Below are 18,604 nucleotides of genomic sequence, written 5' to 3' on the forward strand. Positions count from 1 at the left end.
TGAACATGTGTCATAGACTTATTTATATCGGCCTCGTGACGGCTTGTGTTTTCTCTAAGTGCCCTAAACTAAAATGTAAGTCCATAGACTTGGCTGGCAAACGATTTACTGTACGTCATAAGACTCATAACTCATAAGTGCTCTAAACAAACATTAAAAAGTCCATAGACTTGGCTGTCACATGACATAATCTTCAAAAGCCATGCATTGGAGGGGCTAACATTCCTCAAAAATATAGACCGGACCACAGAGCACTAAAGGTAACACTCAGCAACAGATCACCATGGCAATACAACAGGATGCTGTTTGGTTTGAGCATAATGGAACATTCCTGGTTTAATATTCACACATTTAATTAAGAAACATTACATCAAACACACGACAACCTGTCAAACATCGTCACAGACCAGCGTGACCAATCAATCAGCATGAGTCAAACAAACACACACACACACACACACACACACACACACACACACACACACACACACACACACACACACACACACACACACACACACACACACACACACACACACACACACACACCACTGAGAAAATTATTAAAAACATAAATTAATACATAGCCTACATAAATAAATACATGTATAAACAATTAATTGATTGATTAAATAAATAAATAAATAAATAAAGTCTTAACCATGTGAACTCTGTTTGAGTCCTTCAGCAGCCTCACTGTACGTGCTCTTGAGCAGGGCACAGGGTCTGAACCATCAACCCTTATTGACAGTATAAGGTCCATCAAGACAAGGGTACATCTCTGTGTCCAACAGCTTCTAAACATTGACGTCCAGACAGTAGGAGGTCATACAGGGAGGTCTACAGTGGTGGAAAAAGTACTCAAGTTTTACTTAAGTAAAAGTATCAATACTGCAATGTCGAACTACTCTGTTACAAGGAAAAGTCCGGAATTAAAAATGTACTTGAGTAAAAAGTACAAAAGTATCGGTATAAAAATGTACTTAAAGTCCAGTAGAAAGTATTCTTCATGCAGAGTGTCTCATTTCAAGTATAATAGTCTTTGTATAATAAATGTATAATTCTTTAAATTTTTTAGAAAATAGCCGAACACACAATGTGTCGGCAGCCCGTTTTCAAAGCATGTATGTTTTGTGAGTAAAGGTACAATATTTGGATCCCAGATGTAGTGGATTAGAAGTAAAAGTATTGGAACAAATACTCAAGTAAAGTATAAACACCTCAAAATTCAGACAGGGATGTCCAGGTCTTCAGACAGGGGTTCGGGTCTTCAGACAGAGATGTCCAATTCTTGAGACAGAGAGGTCCAGTTCTTCAGACAGAGAGGTTCAGTTCTTCATACAGGGAGGTTCAGTTCTTCATACAGGGAGGTTCAGTTCTTCATACAGGGCGGTTCAGTTCTTCATACAGGGAGGTTCAGTTCTTCATACAGGGAGGTCCAGTTCTTCATACAGAGAGGTTCAGTTCTTCATACAGAGAGGTTCAGTTCTTCATACAGAGAGGTTCAGGTCTTCATACAGGGAGGTCCAGGTCACCTCCATCGGGGCAGAAGGCGGTGCATCTCAGAAGGTCCAGACAGTGCACCATCACCAGGCTTCCCGTCAGGTGTCTCCAGCGCCGGGTCGGAGGGTTCCTCATACGGTCCAGGCCCACGTGGAGCTCCTGCAGGACGTCCCGGTGACTGTCCCCCACGTTGGACGCCCAGGTGAGCAGGAAGTCATAGGCTGGCTTCCACATGGCCTGGTTATTAATGATAAACATATTCAATATTATAGTTATAGACTGGCTTCCACACGGCGTGGTTATTAATAATAAACATATTAAATATTATAGTTATAGGCTGGCTTCCACACGGCCTGGTTATTAATAATAAACATATTCAATATTATAGTTATAGGCTGGCTTCCACATGGCCTGGTTATTAATAATAAACATATTCAATATTATAGTTATAGGCTGGCTTCCACACGGCCTGGTTATTAATAATAAACATATTCAATATTATAGTTATAGGCTGGCTTCCACATGGCCTGGTTATTAATAATAAACATATTCAATATTATAGTTATAGACTGGCTTCCACACGGCGTGGTTATTACTAATAAACATATTCAATATTATAGTTATAGACTGGCTTCCACACGGCGTGGTTATTACTAATAAACATATTCAATATTATAGTTATAGGCTGGCTTCCACACGGCCTGGTTATTAATAATAAACATATTAAATATTATAGTTATAGGCTGGCTTCCACACGGCCTGGTTATTAATAATAAACATATTAAATATTATAGTTATAGGCTGGCTTCCACACGGCCTGGTTATTAATAATAAACATATTCAATATTATAGGCTGGCTTCCACACGGCCTGGTTATTAATAATAAACATATTAAATATTATAGTTATAGGCTGGCTTCCACACAGCCTGGTTATTAATAATAAACATATTCAATATTATAGGCTGGCTTCCACACGGCGTGGTTATTAATAATAAACATTCAATATTATAGTTATAGGCTGGCTTCCACACGGCCTGGTTATTAATAATAAACATATTCAATATTATAGGCTGGCTTCCACACGGCGTGGTTATTAATAATAAACATATTCAATATTATAGTTATAGGCTGGCTTCCACACGGCCTGGTTATTAATAATAAACATATTCAATATTATAGTTATAGGCTGGCTTCCACACGGCCTGGTTATTAATAATAAACATATTCAATATTATAGTTATAGGCTGGCTTCCACACGGCCTGGTTATTAATAATAAACATATTCAATATTATAGGCTGGCTTCCACATGGCCTGGTTATTAATAATAAACATATTCAATATTATAGGCTGGCTTCCACACGGTCTGGTTATTAATAATAAACATATTCAATATTATAGGCTGGCTTCCACACGGTCTGGTTATTAATAATAAACATATTCAATATTATAGGCTGGCTTCCACACGGTCTGGTTATTAATAATAAACATATTCAATATTATAGGCTGGCTTCCACACGGCCTGGTTATTAATAATAAACATATTCAATATTATAGGCTGGCTTCCACACGGTCTGGTTATTAATAATAAACATATTCAATATTATAGGCTGGCTTCCACACGGCCTGGTTATTAATAATAAACATATTCAATATTATAGGCTGGCTTCCACACGGCCTGGTTATTAACACCATGGAGGACCAGGGCGGAGATCTCCGTCAAGTTCAAGTTCAAGGTCAAGTGCCCAAGGCGGAGATTGATAAATAGGACGGAGATTAATTATATCAAAACCGGTCGCATCGCTCCACAGCCTAGGCTGAGCTCACACCTTTCATGCAATTCTCTGTGCTCGTTGGGTGTTGTGTCATGGCCGCCCAGCGGCCCAATGCATTTCCAATGGAGGTCACATGGTTTGACCCAACATTGTGTTGTGTGAGGGGGAGGGGCGGACGACTGCGCCCCTCCCCCTCACACAACACAATGTTGGGTCAAACCATGTGACCTCCATTGGCAATACATTGGGCGGCCATGACACAACACAACATGCATCCAACGAGCATCCAACGAGCACAGAATTGCATGAAAGGTGTGAGCTCAGCCTAAGGCTGAGCTCACACCTTTCATGCAATTGGAGGTCACATGGTTTGACCCAACATTGTGTTGTGTGAGGGGGAGGGGCGCAGTCGAAACGCCCCTCCCCCTCACACAACACAATGTTGGGTCAAACCATGTGACCTCCATTGGAAATGCATTGGGCCGCTGGGCGGCCATGACACAACACCCAACGAGCACAGAGAATTGCATGAACCGTGTGAGTGCACCCTAAGAGCGCTTGTTGCCCAATCCTCAGTGTTGCACAACAGTGACACGTCATCGAAAATGTTCCCTGCCTGTTTAGCTGACGACAACGAAAATCTTAAAACGTTCATAACTCGCGATCTAAATCATCCCGTCTAATTATGAAAAAAGATCCTGTGTTTGACGGCCCTCCGCTGTCCAGTCGCTAGTCGCGATAGATTTATTCTTACCTCCCGTTGTTGTCGATCGACTCTAGAGTGGTGTGGCTATTGTTAGCTGCTACACACACATTCACAACAACATCCGGTCCGTCGGTAAAAGTGGTCCGTGCGCTATAAACGATGGGCACATTTTATTAATGGATTAAATAGGCCCGGGCCCTCAAGGTGTTAACCCATTGAGACCTGGAACGCATCCATGTCACGTTAGCGTTTAACCACATTAACCATTAACCCATTTTGGGGCGGGAACCCCTTTTGGTGTTTTAAACATTGTTATAATTTAGCTATTGAAAAATAGCAGATCTACAAGCTCATAGCGCGCCACCGAGTGGCGCGCTATGAACTTGTATATCTGCTATTTTTGAAAAATCGTTAAAATGTGCCTCAAATCTTTCCGAAAATTGTCATGATTTAGAAAACTTTTTTTTTTTTTTTTCGACGTCAGGCCTGAATGGGTTAATAAACATATTAAATATCATAGTTAACTACACAGGACGTCATAGGCTCTCTGACCTCTGTGTCCAGTGTTCCGGCGTGGTCTCTGTGAGGGGCCTCATACGCCTCCATCTGCTGGATGGACATTCTGACCAGCTTCTCTGCTAGCTCCCTCCATCTGGAAGACACCTCCACCGCTGTGGTCAGCAACACGCAGTCACACAACAGCCTGCTGACCAGGCCCTGGCAGTCCATCTTTAACAAAGCCTAGAGGAGAGAGAGAGAGAGAGAGAGAGAGAGAGAGAGGTCAACTACCTGAAACCTCCCGGTCAAACAAATAATTGATTTTAAGGTCCCGTTAGTTACTTTTAAATCTCTCAACGGCCTGCCTCCCCTTATATGGCTGAACTCATACATAGTACAGCGGCTTATACCCCAATACAAGAGGTATTGTGCACTTTTTCAAAAAAGCATGAAACTTCTACCATAGTTAGATGATATCATGAGGTGTATTTTCAGATGTGGAGTCAAGTCAGATTTGACCCCTGAGGCCCGGTAGAGCATAATATGTGACCAATACCCATAACATCCTATATAAGGCAAAAAAGTCCAAATTTCATCATTCTTTAAGTAGCATGTGACATATGAAACTAGGGTGTTTGCATGATTCTGAATCCATTCCAAGCATTAGTTTTGCAAAAAAACACTCATTGGGCTTAAAACGGCCATGCCCACTTGCCCAAATGTGCTGGCATCATCAATTTGTGATGACGGCATTGGCCGTTTTTAGCCCAATGAGTGTTTTTTTGCAAAACTAATGCTTGGAATGGATTCAGCATCATGAAATCACCCTAGTTTCATATGTCACATTCTACTTAAAGAATGATGAAATTTGGACTTTTTTGCCTTATATAGGATGTTATGGGTATTGGTCACATATTATGCTCTACCGGGCCTCAGGGGTCAAATCTGACTTGACTCCACATCTGAAAATACACCTCATGGTATCATCTAACTATGGTAAAAGTTTCATGCTTTTTTGAAAAAGTGCACAATTTTTTGGTAATCCGCTGTACTAACAGCACTATAACCCTCCCAGAGCTCTGAGTCACTGCTGACTGTGACAACAACCCGAACGCTCAGAACAAAACGTGGCGGCCCCAGAGCTATGGATGTTTAAGTCCCTACTTAAAAGTTAAAACACATCTTTTCTCTCTGGCTTTTAATGTTATCCGATTCTAATGGTTACGTAGTCTTGCTGGCTATATGTCTCCTGTTGTTATACATGCTATGTTTCCTTGTTTTCTTTGAAATGTAATGTAATGTAATGCTTGATGTAATCTGCCTTGTTTTATTTTCTCCTGTGAAGCACGTCTTTGGTTCAATTTCGGTTGTGTGAAATGCGCTATATTTTAATAAAGGTTGATTTGATTCTTTCAATTTTGACCCCTCTGTCACATGGAACAATTTGTTGTGTCCAGTATCACTAGGCCAGAACATACAGGTGTGTGTTATGGGTGGTGCCAGGTGTTATGGGTGGGGCCAGGTGTTATGGGTGGGGCCAGATGTTATGGGTGGGGCCAGGTGTGTTATGGGTGGGGCCAGGTGTTATGGGTGGGGCTAAGCATCTAATCCCCTCCTCCTGGCTACAGACTGACCATCATGAGTTCTCTCTGGAAACTCCGCCTCTCCTTGAACTCCAGGTTGGAGGTGCATTCCTCCTTCAACTTCTCCAGGACAGAGGCCACTCTCTCTGGCTCGCTGTCCACCTCCACCCTGCAGAAGAAGTTCAGAGGAACGTCTCTGTAGCCCAGAGCCTCCGCAAACACCCTCCAACTGGACACGTTCTCCATTAGTAAGGTTCTCACCTGAGAGAGGAGAGGAGAGGAGAGAAGAGGAGGGGAGGGGAAGTGAGAGGAGAGGAGAGGAGAGGAGAGGAGAGGAGAGGAGGGGAGAGGAGAGGAGAGGAGAGGGGGGGAGGGGAGAGGAGAGGAGAGGAGAGGAGAGGAGAGGAGAGGAGGGGAGAGGAGAGGAGAGGAGAGGAGAGGAGAGGAGAGGAGAGGAGAGGAGAGGAGAGGAGAGGAGAGGAGAGGAGAGGAGAGGAGAGGAGAGGAGAGGAGAGGAGAGGAGAGGAGAGGATCTTAGATCGCCTCATATAAGAACTGTGTTTGAAAAATCACACCTGTGTGAAGTGAGGGGCGGTCTTATCATCATAAATCATCAGGCCAATCACAATTTGCATCCTCACTTTTCTGTCCTCAGTTTTTGTGTACATTGTACATTGTATGTACGGTACATTGTTCAGCCAATCAAACAATCGCTATGGGGTGCTCAGCCAATCAAATCATCGATATGGGGTACACACAAACACACAAAGCTGGGCATAGGAGGGGCTAACACTCTTGATTGTTTTAAATGTGTGCTATAAATAAAGTTTGGTTTGATTTGATTTGAACTAAAAAAGAAACAAATCATCCCGGCGGTTTCACACATCAACTGACTGCGAGTTACCGCTGCCGAATTTTGAGACTGTATGAAAGATATGAGTGACTGACTGTCGTAAACGATACAGAGACACCTCCCCGACAATATTGCAGAGACAGTTTGTTTATTTTTGGACCACACTTCTTATATGAGACGATTTTAAGACGACCCCATGTTATTCTATTATATCTTATTTTAAGATGACCCCATGTTATTCTATTATATCTTATTTTAAGATGACCCCATGTTATTCTATTATATCTTATTTTAAGATGACCCCATGTTATTCTATTATATCTTATTTTAAGATGACCCCATGTTATTCTATTATATCTTATTTTAAGATGACCATGTTATTCTATTATATCTTATTTTAAGATGACCCCATGTTATTCTATTATATGTTATTTTAAGATGACCATGTTATTCTATTATATCTTATTTTAAGATGACCCCATGTTATTCTATTATATCTTATTTTAAGATGACCATGTTATTCTATTATATCTTATTTTAAGATGACCCCATGTTATTCTATTATCTTATTTTAAGATGACCCCATGTTATTCTATTATATCTTATTTTAAGATGACCCCATGTTATTCTATTATCTTACTTTAAGATGACCCCATGCTATTCTATTATATCTTATTTTAAGATGACCCCATGTTATTCTATTATGTCTTATTTTAAGATGACCCCATGTTATTCTATTATATCTTATTTTAAGATGACCCCATGTTATTCTATTATATCTTATTTTAAGATGACCCCATGTTATTCTATTATATCTTATTTTAAGATGACCCCATGTTATTCTATTATATCTTATTTTAAGATGACCCCATGTTATTCTATTATATCTTATTTTAAGATGACCATGTTATTCTATTATATCTTATTTTAAGATGACCCCATGTTATTCTATTATATCTTATTTTAAGATGACCATGTTATTCTATTATATCTTATTTTAAGATGACCCCATGTTATTCTATTATCTTACTTTAAGATGACCCCATGCTATTCTATTATATCTTATTTTAAGATGACCCCATGTTATTCTATTATATCTTATTTTAAGATGACCCCATGTTATTCTATTATATCTTATTTTAAGATGACCCCATGTTATTCTATTATATCTTATTTTAAGATGACCATGTTATTCTATTATATCTTATTTTAAGATGACCCCATGTTATTCTATTATATCTTATTTTAAGATGACCATGTTATTCTATTATATCTTATTTTAAGATGACCCCATGTTATTCTATTATCTTATTTTAAGATGACCCCATGTTATTCTATTATATCGTATTTTAAGTTGACCCCATGTTATTCTATTATATCGTATTTTAAGTTGACCCCATGTTATTCTATTATATCGTATTTTAAGATGACCCCATGTTATTCTCCATAGAGAAAAACGTCCGCGAACCAGCGCTCTATACAGTATATGCAGGTTCTTACCGAGGCGTAGATGTATGTGAGGAACTTGCAGGGTCTGAGGATCTGCTCCAGTAGGATGGAGCTGGTCAGGTCTGGTCCACTCCAGAAGACTGGTTTCACTTTACCCAGAACCACCACGTTCTTCACGTGAACCAACCCTACCTTACCCTGATAATACCCCACATACCTGCAGAGGAGAAGTAATAATTAATAATGAATTCATTATTCGTTCATTAAGTATGCCTGGTTTGCCTGGTGGGTGGTGATGGGTGGTGATCCACCTGAACTGAAGCCGCAACCACAGCTGTAGTTGTATGATAAAGGGGGAGGAGTTAGGGGAGGGGCTGATAATGTGATGTCACTATATTACTGTTTATTTCATTGGACTGTCAAGGGTTCAGCCTCCAGGAAGAAACCCTAAATACAAAGTTAATACACCATTGCACATAAAAACGACTCCAGGGTATCTAATGAAGTACTGTCACCTCATAGACACATGAACAACTGGAAAAATAAAAAATTGTGGCACTCCATCTTTAAAGAACTTTACAATGGTTCATTCATTCATACATTGGGAGGTGAAGCGGCGAACAGTCGACGCCAGCGTCCTCACTTAAGTTCCCACATTCACACACCAATGTTGGCGAGCTCACACCGGCCGTCTCATTGGAGGCAATGTAGGGTTCAGTGTCTTGCCTAAGGACACTTCGACATGTGGACAGGAGGAGGAGGAGCCGGGATTCGAACCGCCGACCCAGGGATCATTGGACGACCTGCTCTACCTCCTGAGCCACAGTAGAAACCAACATGATAGTGAACTAGAAAAAGTGCTCCTCGGAGCACGGGTCTCCCGCCAGGTCAGGTAGGTTAATGTTGACGGATCCATATCGATGACATCACTATTATAATGTGTACCGATTTTGCGTGATGTTTGGACAAAATCTCTAGGATTATTAATATAAAAAAATCACACTCGTGTGAAGTGAGGAGCGCTCTTATCCTCATACATCATCTCATTCGGTGCTCAGCCAATCAAATCATCACATTCCGTTCTACACACAGTTTCACCGATCACAGACAGACACACGGACGGACAGGTTGAAAAACTGTCCCTTCAGCCTGGCCTGGCGGAGACAATGAACAATACATCTCATAGTGTTTTAATTACAGTAGATTCCTTAAATAAGAATAAGAAACACTAATTAATAATAATAGTATTAATTTTACCATTCTTTGGTCCACAGTTGTCCTCTCAGGGTGATCTTATCCTCACTGAGCAGAGCCATGACATCACCTGTAAAAAAGACATCACTATGACCTCATCTGTAAAATACCATGACATCATCATGACACCATGACATCACCATAACATCAGATGATCTAGTGGTGCTGAGCTCCATGTCGTACTCATGCACTCATGCAGTACGACATGGAAAATGCTATCAAGTATAAATATTATTATAAGATCACGTATAACTAAAAAAATCACACCCGTGTGAACTGAGTGGTGCAAGGTCTTATATAGCCTGATCAGCTGTGGTCTGACGTAATGTCAGTGACCATAGTACCCATGCTCATTCTTTTGAGGGACAGGTACACAAACACACACACACACACACACACACGGGTACTAACAAAGCCAGTTGTTGGAGTGGTTTACACCACTCAAAAATACTGGTCCTGAAAAAAGCTCGAGTATAGCTCTCTATTCGATGATGCATTGAACTATACCACACCTGGCGGGCCACTAAATGTGGCCCGCAGGTTAATATCAGAATACTGATATATTATTGATTTCAGCAAATTACTAGTATGAAAATGTTATTGTCTTTTTTAATGTCCAATTTATTTGTATTTAGTTCACAAAGTGAACATAACTATAACCTTATGCTTTTGAAATGAAATAAAAATGTTACATTTCAGGATTTCAATTAAAATATAGCAAAAATAGCTGATCTACAAGCTCAAAATGTGTCACACTGACGCGTTTTGAGCTTGTAGATCAGCTATTCTTGCTATGACAGTAATATGCAATGTGGCCCTCTGGAGTGAGTGTCATGGAAATATAGTGGCCCTCTCCATCGTCAAAGTTGCCCACCCCTGACCAATATGGCGTCACAGCCCCCCCTCCCTCTGTCTTCCTATTGGTTGACCCACATTACATCACAGCCAAAAACAACACTGGTTGACAACCATAGTGGACTCGCTACTCGAGCCCACAATGAGTATAGTGAGTTGGCATGGAGCATTTATACCTTTCTTGTACTCCAACAGGTATGTGGGGCTCTTGTGGGGCTCATTTATACCTTTCTTGTACTCCAACAGGTATGTGGGGCTCTTGTGTTGACGTTTGACCGTTTTGATCAACCTGCAGAACTTCAGGTTGGTCACATGACGATCCTGGAAGCACAGGAGCAACATTATTTAAGTATATAAAAAAATCACACCCGTGTGAACTGAGTGGTGCAAAAGGTCTTATATAGCCTGATCAGCTGTGGTCTGACGTAATGTCAGTGACCATAGTAACCATGCTCATTTTTTTGGGTCCCACGTACAGGTACACAGGTACATACAGACAAAGCTGGTTGTTGGAGTGGTTTGCACCACTCAAAAAACAATATAATGCATTTACTCCATTATTAACCGGAACTTCAACTTGGTCACACTATTATTTCTCATACGACAAATATAGTGACACGACAAATATCCCCAGTATTACAGTTAGATGGTTGAATTTGATTGAATACTGTATTAGCCAGAAATGTAAACAGCAACAGAGTCACAGTCAAACACTTGGTCTAAAAGGAATAGCATCAAACAAAGTCCTTGTGGTCTTGTTTCCATTCGGGCCCTCCTATGTATTCAATTCAACATGACATGAAAAAAAAGAAAGAAAAAACACAATTCGATATCACAAAATATAAAACACTATACTGTATGTACAGAGTGGTTATACGCATGTACATGTATTCCACAATAAACGTATTCCATTTGCATTGGCATTTTGTACTTGTACTTGTACTTTAGCATTTATCATATCATATTTATCGGGTGCACACAGCATTTCTTTGTGGGCTTTTTAAACTGTTGCTGGCCTTCAAAAACACGACTAATACCCTAGCCTAGGCAAGTAATACATCGAAAATAATATTCAAACATAAACATTCTTCTTCTTTTATTCCTCCATTTTTTTAACCCCACAATTTCTGTAACCCATTTTTCCACCCCGTGCCAATTGCCTAAGCTCAGTAAGTATGTAATCCTTGGCACTACTCTGAGTACTCTCCCTCCGCCGACCTGGGGAAAGCCCCGAACTGAGCTCATGCTTCCTTCAATGCATGAGGAGTGAGAGGGACAGAGGGGAGTTTCCCCGGTAGGACGTAGCGCGTGGAAGGAACATGTTATTCCAACCAGTTCCTTTCCCCTCCATCAGGTGCCCCGGCGGACCAGGGGGAGGGCGGTATAGAGACCAGGATCACTGCATGTTTTTTTTACCTTCCCTAGGGGACACGGGGAGAACATGCAAACTCCACACAGGTATGGATGCTCATGACGTCCCCGGTGGGAATCGAACCCAGGACCTGAATATAATATTAAGTGTAGTACCTGGTAGTGAAGGTACTTGCAGCTGGCGGCCACAGGGGACAGCGTGATCTTGTCCTTCACCTCGGTCTTCCTCAGGAACCTCCTCTGGTGGCTGCAGCTCCTCATCTGGCCACCGGGGGGCGGCGGGGGGGTCTGCACACAGAACTGAGCCAGGATGCAGCCGAGGGCATCTTTCACCTGAACTCTGAGAGTGAAGTCTGACAAGATGTCCGACTGGCAGACGATGGAGAACACGTGACGAATGACCTGAAACATTAACATATTTAGACCTGAGGATGATTCTACATCATGGGTCTTCACCCCATGAAACCCATGTCTCTATGTCAGTCGTTCTCAAACATTTCCATGTGAAGGACCCCCACATTAGGTATTTGGCCGCCGACCCCCATCTGAAAATATGTTGTTCCAGGGACCTCCCAGAAGCAAAGATTTGAGTTAAAAACGTTCGCTCTGAAAGAATATATATTCAAAGATTCGCGCCACATTTTCACGATTTCTCAAAAATAGCAGATCCACAAGCTCGTAGTGCGGCACTCGGTGCCGCGCTATGAGCTTGTAGATCTGTTATTTTTCAATAGCTAAAGTATAATGTGATGCTTAAAACACCAAAAGGGGTTCCCGCCCTGAATGGCTTAACTTATTATCATCATTCTGATAACTTCCGACTGGCACACGATGGAGTACAATAATTCATTTACACTCTTTGAATACACTCTTGATGAAGACGCAGAGAGACTGAAACGTCTCGTCAATATATGATACTGTTAATATGAATACAACTGATACGGTTTGGACCAGTGGTTTTCAACACTTTTCATAATCAAGGCCCATTTTATTTATTGGGTATTTGAGCCACGGACGGACCACCATCTGATGAGATTTAGCCTCTCAGATCCAAAACTAACAAATATTGTGTTGTCGTTGGACAAGATGTTGTCCACAATTCCATTCTGTTTGGATGTTGGTGCCATTAGGAGAGATAACAGGCAAACGTTGAATTGTGTACACTTCTTGAAAATGCATGATGTGTAACAATAGTGTATCTTTTGAGAGTTAAAGATCTATAAGGGCCCATTTGGTTGGCAACTCTCCGTCATTTAGCTGGGGACCACCTGGAACCCCCTCAAGGCCCACTGGTGGTCCCCGGACCACTGGACTGAAACATCTTCAATATGAATACAACTGAAACTGCTGAATGTTTGCTTGTTCACGATATTGTTTGCTCATGTGTCACTGTCTAACATAGTGGTTCCCAAACCTTTTCGTGTCAAGGACCCCCAAATGAACATTTATTAGGCCACGGACCCCCCATTTGAAAACATATGCCAGTGACCCCGATAAGGGAGGAGTTTTACAGCTCTAGCCGTGATTCCGAAAACACATTCATTTCATGAACCCCCAAATTCACACGCATTAGGCTACGGACCCCCGATTTGATGGAATTTATATCTCTGGTACCCCAATTTATATTGTAAAACCGCTGTTAATTTAACTCAGAGAGTGTACAAATGGAACCAAATCCATTTGTACACTCTCTGAGTTACAGACCCATAAGGGTCCATTTTGTTCCTTATATCTCTAAGGCTGAGCTCACACCTTTCATGCAATTCTCTGTGCTCGTTGGGTGTTGTGTCATGGCCGCCCAGCGGCCCAATGCATTTCCAATGGAGGTCACATGGTTTGACCCAACATTGTGTTGTGTGAGGGGGAGGGGTGCAGCGAATGCACCCTGTAGTGGCAGAAAATACTACACTGCCTGGAGCAAGGCTTCCACCTGTTGATTGTCTGTCAAGATGACCTATTCTTACTCAAGACCCATGTTTAGTCTTGTCCACTGACCACACCTCCAATGTATTTGTGCTTCTTCATTTTGTATAAGAGAGACTCATTTGAACAGGTCTGGAGGCTTGCATCCATGCACCTCCCTGGGCTGGTACAGACCACTCCTTGTAATAAACGTGTACATTGTTTCAGTCCACTCTCTACCTCGATTATTTCTTAAAGTCTCTGTTTATGAGTATTAATAATCCCATCACAATTATGGCGCAGTGAGCAGCGTGTTTCTACTGTCCGTCAGCATTCTCTTTTTCAGATGATAGCGCTGTGCATATGGATCTGAGATGCTGGTCCGACAGGGACAACACCTAAACGAACTTTGGGGTAAGAGTGTTTTGACTCAATGTACAACATTTTGTATTTTGAGGCTGTGATCGTTAGAGATACAGCCGTACAAAGTACTAGTTCATCGTATTCATCGTATTTGAAAGAGCTGGTAACAGTCCCTCATCGTATTCATCGTATTTAAAGGAGTGGTGACAGTCCCTCCTCATCGTATTTCATCGTTGCCAAGTGGTAACAGTCTTTTATAGACATTTATATAGTATTCATCGTATTTAAAGGAGTGGTGACAGTCCCTCCTCATCGTATTTCATCGTTGCCGAGTGGTAACAGTCTTTTATAGACATTTATATAGTATTCATCGTATTTAAAGGAGTGGTGACAGTCCCTCCTCATCGTATTTCATCGTTGCCGAGTGGTAACAGTCTTTCATAGACATTTATATAGAAAAACTGTAGCCTATATCAGTAGGATAGGGAATAGCATAGGAAATCATACAGACAGCGTCCACCGTTATTTTCTTTCTTTTCTCTCCTGTTGGGACCAAACAGCCCACAGGGAAGATTAAAAGAGAATGGTGAAACAGCAACTTGTATAACGCGTAAGACTCGAGCAGCAGGTATGAATGTAGAATGTGGAATGTTGAGTATGGAATGGAAGTGTGTGGGACGTACGTGTGGATGAACGGAAAATACTATTTTTGTGAAAAGTCAAATGGTGATTTCCTAGTATAAATGTGGCGTTGTGAACAAGTAAGTATGAAGAATGTAGTCCTGGTATTTTAGTTAAGTGTCACCACCCATGGTTAGTAGGACAGCAGTTAGCAGTTGTCAGCGGCAGACTCAAAATAGCAGGTCTACCCAGTAAGTGCTGTCTTGTATTTAAAGTAATTAACAAACAGTAACGTGGTTAGCTGATCATCATGGTCATATGTATTATCTTATTACGTCTTATTATAAAATAATGACAATATAACAATTTCCCAGAGTCACGGCAAGTTGAGTGTAATTGGGCTTTGTCACTCTCTATATTTGGACTAAATAGATAGGCAAAATTATACTCAAAGCATGAAATGTATAGGTAGTAAGTAACTCCTTACAATAGGCAATATTTGTAACTGTCATCAAATTTTTTCCCAGTCAAGACAGGAACCCCTGTTTTTGTTTTTCCTAGGAACCTTTCGTTTTTGTCGCTATACAGAATATATCGGTATGGCATTTTTTGTGGAAAGATTAGAGAGGTCCTCAGGGAACTTAAGATCAGATTCAAGTAAGGGACATTTTCCAGGACAGGCAGTTCAGAAAGTCCCCTACCATTGACAGCAGCTGCTCTGAGTGGACACACTTGGGACGGGTCGAGCTGGGAAGTCTGGTGAGTGTAATGTTACTTATACATACACGATATAGGAATACTCTGTAGCAAGTAAATGTCCAGAATTCAAATGTAGGCTTAATAGTAAATTAGTGTTAGCTGTGGCTGTATTTAAGAAACTAAAACAATTTAGCAGAATGTCTCATTTTTAATTATAAAATAACTGTAAAATAAGCAGATCTACGAGCTCACAATGTGTTGTTCTTGTACATTAGTTATTTGCAACATGGAAAAAATGTATATAGGGCTGGAGTGGTTAATGTATGATTTGTAATAACCATAATCTACACAGTGACCAGTAATTACAGTATTCAACTACATGCGTATATACGGACAGGTCATCCAGTAGGGAAGACATGGTTTGGAGTTGTGTTGAGTTGATCATATGGACAAGCGCAATTCCCTCATGAGAGAACTTGCATTACCGCGTAGGAGCATTTGAGTAATAGTATTGTGTGAACCTAAAAAGTGAGACACAGAACTCATACGTTAGTGTGAGTGACGTGCAATTAGATATGTAAAGGGTATTATTGGTAAAGTTGATTCACCAGACATAGAAATCAGTAGTACTGTGTTTTACGGAACCTGATTACTATGGGACCATCAGATGGATCGCCTATCGCATCGCACGGCAAGTCACATGTACAGTCAGACTGTTTCCGCACTTCGATGTCTGAACAGTATGCGTGTGTTGGTTTGGGGCCCAACACAGGCGGGAATTGACTATTTCCCGAATTACATTTTGGGAACATGGACATGCAGGCACTTGGACAGAGGCATGAACAATGGAGGACTATATGTGAGGAAAGGGAACATTCCAGGGATGAACTAATGACTGTCTTTTTCCTTTCATGTGATGGAACACTGTACGTCCACTCTGTGGCGAGGTACGTGCGATTGCGATGGTGGGCCATTGGTGATGTCATAGTGAGTGGGTGAGTAGAGAGTACTGCTTTTTGGGGTCAATCTGATTCAACTTTGCTACAGTGTCTCAAGACATTTTACGTGTAGAGCAGCGACCCCTGCTACATGCCTAAATTAAGCAGTTTTACGATGGGGGTAACAAGACACTGTCCTTTAAGCGGGGGGAATCGTCAAGCTTGATGAGAGACTTTTTTGGCTTGTCAATATGATCATACAACTTTCCTATAGTCAATAGTCTATCAGACAACTGAATTAAGGGAGTTTTAGGACTCACAAATCTTGTAGTAAATTGGTCTTGATTCAAACGTAATATTAATGAACAAGTAAAGTAAGAAATAAGTTGTTGTCACCAACGGTGGAGGGCATGACGTCATGTCTCCCTCCCATGCGTGCCCAGGAGCACTGAAAAATATATATAACACAGGCAGATAGATACCGTATACTACTGAGTATCTCATATTGTAAGTAAGACTCACATATCAAGGGGTACCTAAATCATTGGGCTTGACTAGTTCACCAGCCCCCCCAACGCCTAAGGCAAGATATTTTCAGTGACATAAGTAATGTGTGGGACACGCAAAATGTAAACTTGTCCGCAGAAATAGCCCGATCACAGCTGTTAAAATAACAGTGGGGGCTCATATTGTTCAGTTTCCGTTCAGTTTAGTTTTTCTAATTTAAGGAGAGTTTCACAGCATGACATGTCACTTACGCCAACCAGGTGTCCATTTGCACCCCTCACTTCAGAGTAGCAGTGTGATTGACAGGCATCAGTGTTTGGGGGGGGGGGGCAAGAGAAGGTCCCCTAATAGTTGGATAATTCACACTCATGGCAAATGCCCTGTTGACTCATTTTTGTTGTCAACATTTAACTAATAGGCCTGTACTCCTATCTGCTTTAATCAGCTAGAGAACGGGGTCAGGCATTTCACTTTTTGATTCCAAGCAGTGATGTAAATAGATTCTCAATGCTCTACTATCTTCCTAAAATTTCTTCCTGAATTTAACTAGATGTGTTTACTATCTTCTAATTTAACTATAGATGTGTTTAATTGATTCTAGATGTGTCCAGTCATTTTTTAATTTCTTAGAAGAGTAATTTTTAAAAGTAAATGAGTCCTGGGATGCAGGAATGATTTTGTAAATAAGTCAGGGGGATATATGTGTCCCACTTCAACAACGTTAGGAGTTATATTTTGCCATTTTTACAAAGTGCAGCATACTCCACAGTTCAGTAAACAGTTGTCGCTTCCAGCCGGCATCCTTGTTTCAGACAGGGACTTGTCCATGCAATAATGTGACGGAGGAGGACTTTAGAAGGAAGGATTTTTATTATCTGGACTTTCCATCAAACAATCAAGCAGCAAGCATACTGGTCAATTAATTAAGACGCATACACATTTGTATGATAAGCTATGAGGTTCAATTTGAATGTCTAGTTGATCATGGTGTTTATTTATATATCAATAAATATATCAATAATAGTGTAAACCATATACAGCAGAGTCATGTAAATACTATTTTAACAAAGAACATTATGTACATACTATTTTAAGTTACGAGTCATGTAAATACTAGCATTTTATTTTAAGAAATCAGTTGAGTGAACCCGTGGATCAGCTATTTTCAATGAACAAGATTTAACAGTTAAAAACCATTTAACCAAGTCGGCTTTCCTACTTACCGGAGAAAGTTTATTGTTAGTGTGTGTTTTTCAAAATGTATTCCTAGATGTGTTTATCCTTAGTTTATTTCTTTATAGATGTGAGATCATTTTATTTGAAGTTAGGGGAAAAAAAAATGTACCGAAAGATAGAAAAGGATTTTTAAAAATAGCAGATCTGTGTGCACAAAACATACCTAGCACGTTGTTTCAATTATAGATAGACTGGCAGGAGGAAGTGACGAATAGGGTAAAATAGCTTAGTGTTAATAGGATGTTGATGCTGTTAAATAGCTTAGGTAATATTAAAAATGTTTAAAGTAAAGCGATGGTTCTAGCAATTATGAGCAATTCTATGGATAAATTCTATCTATATCCGACAGAAGTGCTCAGAGGGGGGACATGTATAGTTTAAGAAGTGTATAGTTTATGAAGTATAGTTTAAGTTGAACATAATTTAATTCAAATTCATATAATTTAATTCAAATTCATTTTAAGCATTGGAACATAATTTATTCTTGAGTCT

The 18,604-nt window shown here is 40.6% G+C and overlaps 1 protein-coding gene across 1 annotated transcript in view; it reads right to left on the minus strand.

The window, feature by feature from the left end:
- Nucleotides 1-707: 707 nt before the first annotated feature.
- Nucleotides 708-18,604, minus strand: part of LOC306917160 (SH3 domain-binding protein 4-A-like) — a gene marked incomplete at its 5' end in the record, with an annotated part of 38,372 nt that continues 20,475 nt past the window's right edge. The window contains 7 exons of the mRNA XM_079495293.1: nucleotides 708-1,740; nucleotides 4,536-4,724; nucleotides 6,116-6,325; nucleotides 8,418-8,583; nucleotides 9,624-9,690; nucleotides 10,652-10,796; nucleotides 12,003-12,248. Coding sequence (XP_079351419.1) covers nucleotides 1,513-1,740; nucleotides 4,536-4,724; nucleotides 6,116-6,325; nucleotides 8,418-8,583; nucleotides 9,624-9,690; nucleotides 10,652-10,796; nucleotides 12,003-12,248 — 1,251 coding nt within the window. The 3' untranslated portion in view covers nucleotides 708-1,512. The remainder of the gene's footprint in view (nucleotides 1,741-4,535; nucleotides 4,725-6,115; nucleotides 6,326-8,417; nucleotides 8,584-9,623; nucleotides 9,691-10,651; nucleotides 10,797-12,002; nucleotides 12,249-18,604) is intronic.

The sequence above is a fragment of the Electrona antarctica genome (assembly GCF_951216825.1).
Source record: "Electrona antarctica genome assembly, chromosome: 24".
NCBI lineage: Eukaryota > Metazoa > Chordata > Actinopteri > Myctophiformes > Myctophidae > Electrona > Electrona antarctica.